The 6,369-nt window shown below is 47.4% G+C and overlaps 1 protein-coding gene across 1 annotated transcript; it reads right to left on the bottom strand.

The window, feature by feature from the left end:
- Positions 1-3,245: 3,245 nt before the first annotated feature.
- NDUFB4 (NADH:ubiquinone oxidoreductase subunit B4) lies at positions 3,246-5,730 on the bottom strand. Its single transcript, XM_075726200.1, has 3 exons — positions 5,530-5,730; positions 5,127-5,273; positions 3,246-3,402 (listed from the first exon to the last, which is right to left on the bottom strand). The coding sequence occupies exons 1-3, from the start codon at positions 5,728-5,730 to the stop codon at positions 3,343-3,345; spliced, it is 408 nt and encodes a 135-aa protein (XP_075582315.1). The 3' UTR covers positions 3,246-3,342.
- Positions 5,731-6,369: the final 639 nt, after the last annotated feature.

The raw sequence follows: 6,369 nt of genomic DNA on the forward strand, positions 1-6,369 counted from the left end.
GTAACAACCAGTCCCCATTCACAGGGCCTCCTGAAAATATGACCCAGTACACCTTTCACAGGGAGAAACTAGGGATCAGTGAAGCATTTTACGCTGTCTGTAGGGGAAGAGCTTTCCAAACAGAGCTGAACGCTCTAGCAGACCTAAGCCTCCCATTAGAGCAGGCCATTTCAACCTGCTGCTCTGTGGAGGGTTGCCAAGGAAAGACTTGTCAGAGAATTAGACTGCAGATTAGGAAAGTTTGGAGAATCCAAAATGCTTCATTGCTAAGTGAGGTAAAGTTTTCTTTCCAACCCCATACTCTGGCCATCCTTCAACACGGACTTGTTTGTCAGCACTTGACAAATTCTTTCCCTAGTTAAGTGCTAATTTGCAGCATAGCAAATGCGAAAGGGCTTGTCTGGCCAGTCCAGGCATTTGTTCCTGGGAAGGTACTTGGAAGAAAGCTCAGGTGCAGACAACATCATGGACCTCAAAATTCATTGGAGCATGCAAGCCTCACCCCCGGGTGGCGAGTTCCACATGGTAGAGGCAGAAAGTGAAGCCCCAAGTAGGCAGGGAACCAGGAGCACAGCCCAACCCCAAACCTCAGGCCTGTGCTTTAGCACGCACCCACATGAAACAGTTAGTGGTTTGGTGCCATTGGGACCCATGTTTCTTACTTCCCAAGAGAAGCAATCCTCGATTTTCCAAAACAGAAGGAAATGCAAAGCTGCAACACCTAGCTTCAGTCGCTTACATCCATCATCGGTTTTGGATCTGCACCAGATCCTTGGGGGAAAAAAAAGCAACAGCTTTGAGCAAAGTATTACATTATAAAATCTGCAGGGAGATGTTTACTCTAAAACAGCCAGCTCAGAAAAGGACGTTCAGGAGAATCAATTTGCCAGACAAGCTGATTTAATCAGACTGATCCAGGGATAAATGAGGTCTAAATGTTTCACAGGCAGAGGAGAAAAGCTTGTTTTCTGTTTGGGACCTAAATTATCATCCAGTGACCTGCAGGCTTGAGTTTCTCTTGCTATAGACTCATCACTGAAGCAGACATGGGTGGTAACACATCAGTCAAGGGTAAAATTCCACAGGGCACACTCGCTCTCCTGTCTTCACCCTACATTTCTGAAGGGAAACTCCCCTTTCCTTCCTCTACACACCCAGCACCACTGCCTAAAACCCACCAACCCCACCTGTAGTAGCACAGTACGTTCATTCCTTGCAAGAAAACAGCTTGGAGAGTTCTGCAAATAATGAGAGAGAAAAGTAGGGCAGCCTTTCCCCAAGCACCATGCTCAAATGTGCAGGGACGTAGCATCAGACACTCTCATCTGCAAAGGAAAGGGCTGTGGCAGGTGCCGTGAGCATCAGCCCAAGGCTGGCCTAAAAGACTGGAGGCACTGCGCTCATTCACAACCCATCCCGAACCATTTGCTCAACTGGCCTGAAACAAATACAGCTGCAAGGTACAATTTACGTGTGTGGCAACTCAAGTTCCAATTAGCTGAGGAAATGGGTCCTGGGAGATCAAATTAGTTTGTGGCAGCAAGAAGATAGTTAATTTAGCATGCTCAGACAAGCAATTATTTCTTTCCCTAACTACCACTTTCTCCATGCATTGATGCCTCTCTGCACTGACCCGCAGCTGTGTCTTGTAATACCATTTGTGACAGTCTTTTAGAAGCTGTTCTGCAGAGAGAATAATCTGGCTTTGCTTTAGTTAAGCTAGCAGAAGAACAGGCTGCAGAGACAGGTGCAAGGGAGTTGTTGAGAGCATGTATGGGATCACAAAAGCAGGCCACAGCCTTGCACATCTGCTGCACAGCCTTAGTGCCAAGCCCCCACTGCCTGAACATTTCATGACCCAGACAAGAAAGGGAAGAGCTACAACAGGAAACACTTTTTTTTCCTTTTAAAAAAAAAAAAAAGACATCTTTAAAAAAATAATCAGGAAAGAGTTTTCCTGTGAAAGCAACTGAGCACTGGCACAGGTTGCCCAGAGAGGTTGTGGAATCTCCATCCTTGGAGATACTCAGCAAAAGCTGTCTGGATATGGTCCTGGGCAGCCTGCTCAAGGTGCCCCTGCTTGAGCAGGGGGTTTAACCAGATGCTCTCCAGACCTCCCTTCCAACCTCAGCCACTCCGTGATTCTGTAAAAAAGCTCATCAACTCACTCTGATGAAGGGGGACTGCAAATGGCCCATACTTACATCCTAATCATGCAGGAAAGGGACTTAGCAGAGCTGCTCTTTCTGACTGCACTATCAGGAACATAGGCTGCTTTCCCAGCAGGCAGACGGAAGTTTTCGACTTTTGCATCAGACTGAGTTTTTGGCATTGACCTCAACATTTGGGAAGAAACCGCTCCTGTGTAACATCTGAAGAATGAGGGTTGTTTGGGTCATGATGGCACCCACGGGCATGTGAGAATTCAAGTCTGAATTAAAAATCTTTTCCTTGCACTCAGCATTTCAGCACTTTGGCAGTAACAATTCCAGAGCGCCCTATACCAGTTGACCCGGGCAGAAAATACTTAGGTTCTTATAGGAATAAGCAGAGAATACATCTTTGCAGGCATAACATTCAGTTCCACTTTGTGGTTTGTTTGTTTGTTTTTTTTTTTTTTAATCATGGTCCATTTGCAGGGGCGAAATGGAATTCTCCTATACTGTAAGGGAATTGGTGTCAAAAATAAGTCATTATCTTTTTACTTCTTGTCTCCCACTCGCAAGAATCACAGAATTAGTGGAAATGCTAGTCACATGTAGCATGACAATGTTCAGCTTCCAAGTCTGGTACAGTAATTTTATCCAGAAGTTTACTGCAATAAACAAATGCACGGTTTAGGCTTGTATTTTATTAGGGAAAAGAAAAAATTAACTCAACTTACTGAGAACAGTCAGGCAGGCTCCTACAGTTATTAAAAATGTATCGCAGAACTTGTCTATTATCCAATAAGGGCAAACTACACAGTCAAACCGACACCAGGAAGAAATACCTAGTAGGCAAGCAGTAGTTCTTTAGGAAACTGCTTTGTGCTTGCTTATCATTTTAGCCTGCTATTAATTTTAAACTTCAGCCTGTGCTGCTCTGACAGCAGCAATTTCCACAGTCTAAAAGAAGCCTCTGCATGTAGACCAAAGGACTACACTGGCCGAGTTCAGGACAACCCCTCCATATCTATCTGCATTCAATATAAAGATCCTGCATTTTTGCACTTTCCATAATTGTTAAAGATGCAAGACAACCAATGAGCAATTAAGATTTATTCTTATGAAGGAGAAACGTCAGCACACAATACATCTTATTTTACTCATATCCCATGAACAGCACTGCAATTCCAGGAACTTAAAATACACTGAATGGTCGCTTGTATTTACCTTCTTGGATAAGCTTTTCTTTACGATCCTGTGGAAGAAAGAGAAAATTCATCATTATCCTATTAGAGAAGTTTCAGTCAGCCTAGGGTGAGAGAAAAGCAGTCCTAGTATTTCAGCATGGACTATAGGAAGATAGCACCACAAATGATCTTAAGGGTCTTTTCCAACCTAAATGATTATATAAGCACAAACTCTGGTAGCAGCTGTTGTGGTTAAAAAGTAAAAAAGAATAAGCCATTTAGCTTCACCTACCACCCTACAGAAGACATGCTCAGATTGACCTCTCTGCACATCGGTCCACCCTCATGGGCCAGCAGAGACCAATTCCTGTAATGTATTTTTCACTGAACCAGTTGCATCGCAGTTAATTTATACATTTAGTTTCTGCCTCCTCCTTCTGGCTGAATGATCCAGTTTAGAGATCTAATTATGGAGAAACTTCTTAGTAACTTGCCTAAATGTGCCTGTATTCACTTTCAGCCCATTTGTATCTCACTCTGCAGTCATGTACCTTTCTGATAGGTATTGTTACAGTACACAGACACTGCAGATATTGCTCAGATTCCTTCTGCTGGATAAAACCAGAAGAGTTGCTTAAGACTTGACAATTTATCTTTTGCTTTCCCAGACACACAACAAACACTCCCCAGAGAAAAGCATGTAACAGTTACTGTGCTTTATATACTACCAGAAAACAAAGAAAAACCCCCAAACATTGGCAAGGGAACGGGAATAAATGCAAACAAGTTGTCCTGGAGAATACATTAAAGACTTCAGCTTAAATATTCAAAGACATGTCTAGATTTTGCTCACACAGGCTTATTTTCAAGCACTCATGTGCTAAGCCATACTTGGTGGCTAAGCCCAAGCGTGGCTTTACATACAAAACAAAACCAGCATGACAACATACTGCAGAGATGCTGAAGTTTCAAAAATATTTATATCAATATGCTCGGCATGTTTCCTAAAGCCTGTATTGTCAATTCATCCTAGTAAACAGCATGCCCTACAAATACTCTATTAATTTGAATTGATATTTGTGCTTCCTAATTTATGACTTGATCCTAAAAATCCTACTTTTGTGCAAAAGAGGAAAACAAAAGTATTTTACGATAGCCACAAATCCACTAGTAAAACAGCCGCTGTCTGGCAGTCACCTAGCATTTTCTTAGGTATATACCGAGTATTTTCAGAATGATCTACCGTTGCTCAGATTGTGACGCCCGCATTTCAGGAGTTAGAACAGAAGCAAGACAAACCTTCCAAAATCTTAAAAACCCAGCTGAGATCAGGCACTGTAATCAGCATAACTACTCCTCCCCATCTGCTTCATGGGATCAGAGAAATGGTTAAGCAACTCACAGAGACTTTGCTAGGTCTGTCATCCATATGCTCCCTATTTATTTATTTTAGAAAGCACAGTTACTGCATGTCAACAGCTGAAAATAATAGTCTCTTATGATTAATTTACACTATCAATGCTACAGAGAGCTTTATTAGAGCAAAAGATCCTGATCAGGGAAACTGACTGGCCATACCCAAGGGTACAACACAGGGCTCATAGCACAGCAGGATTTTGCAAACAGTTATAGGGTTTGAGATAGCAGGCCCAGTATCAACCTTCCTTCCCTCATTACTTTAATGGTAGTAATCATTCTTAGGTGCAAGAGGATCCCGCCAATTAAGCTTCCAGGCAGATCTACATTTTACAATTTGGTGTTCGCTGATGTTCAGTGCTGTCAACTGACTTACCCTGTCAACTTTGAAGACAGCAGCCCAGAAGAGGATAGGCCCTATCGCAAAAAGAGCTCCTAGAAAGGACGTCTTAGGTGTCGGGCGGAAGGTGGGGTAGACGTTCTGCGTCCTAGCGTAGGCCCAGCGGATCAAGGCAGGGTCTTCCTGGGTTGGAAACAAAACCACGGTGAGGCCCCAGGGGCCCCGCAACGCCCACCCGACTCGGCGCAGCCCCCTTTGCCCCCGCCGCGGGGCTGGGGCCTCGAAAGCCCCCGGCTGCCTCCAGGCCCACGCCGGGAAGGGCGCCAAGGTCACGGGGAGGGCAGCGCCCCGCCCGCACGGAGCCAGGCCCGGGCCCCGCTCCGGGACACCGGGCGAGGCGGGCGGGCGGACCCCCCCCCGCGCCCCCCTCCCCACTCACGATGACGGCCGGTGGGTTGGGGTTGTTGAGCTGCAGCTGGTACTGCCGCTTGAGCCGGGCGCGGATGGCCAAGCGCTCGGCTTCGGCACGGCGCTTCTCCGGCGACGCGTCGTAGGTGTTGGGGTCGAGCTCGGCCGGCAGCGAGACGAAGCGGTTGGGCCGGTACGCCTCGGCGGCGGTGGGAGGCGGCCCCGCCGCCATCTTGGAGACCCGGCGCGGCGCCGACGGCGCAGGCGCGGGAGGCGGTGCCGGCCTCGCGCCGCCGGGGGAGCCCCGCCCCCGCGGGGGCGCGCGCCGTCGCCGCGCCGCCTGCCGGCTCGCGCCGGCACCGGCGGGAGCAGCGCGTGTCCCCACCCCCACCCCCGGGGCGGTGCTCAGGCTCAGGGGGTGGTGGGTCCCTCGTTGGCAGCAGGCCCTGCAGCCTAAATGGCCTGTCCCCTTCCCCCGCGGGACAGACAGCGATGGAAGAGGCTGCCCAGGGGGGTGGTGGGGTCACCATCCCTGGGGGTCTTCAAAAACCGGGTAGCCGTGGCACTCTGGGACACGGTTTAGTGGGCATGGGGGCGTGGGGTTGGTGGTCGGACTGGTGATCGTAGAGGTCCTTTCCAACCTTCATGATTCCTAGTTTTACTTTCATTTAAAAATAATCCAGCCACCAAGCCAGGAAACATGAAATTAATTATTACTCTCCCCTTGATTGGTGTAGTGGTGGACTTGGTAGCATTAGGTTAATGGTTGGACTGGATGATCTTAAAGGTCTTTTCCAACCTAAACGATTCTATGATTCTAAAAAGGACCTCCAGGGCAGAGCTGAGGTGTGAGGGATGTTGTGCTGTTGAA

This window comes from Pelecanus crispus, chromosome 1, assembly GCF_030463565.1.
Source record: "Pelecanus crispus isolate bPelCri1 chromosome 1, bPelCri1.pri, whole genome shotgun sequence".
Lineage (NCBI taxonomy): Eukaryota > Metazoa > Chordata > Aves > Pelecaniformes > Pelecanidae > Pelecanus > Pelecanus crispus.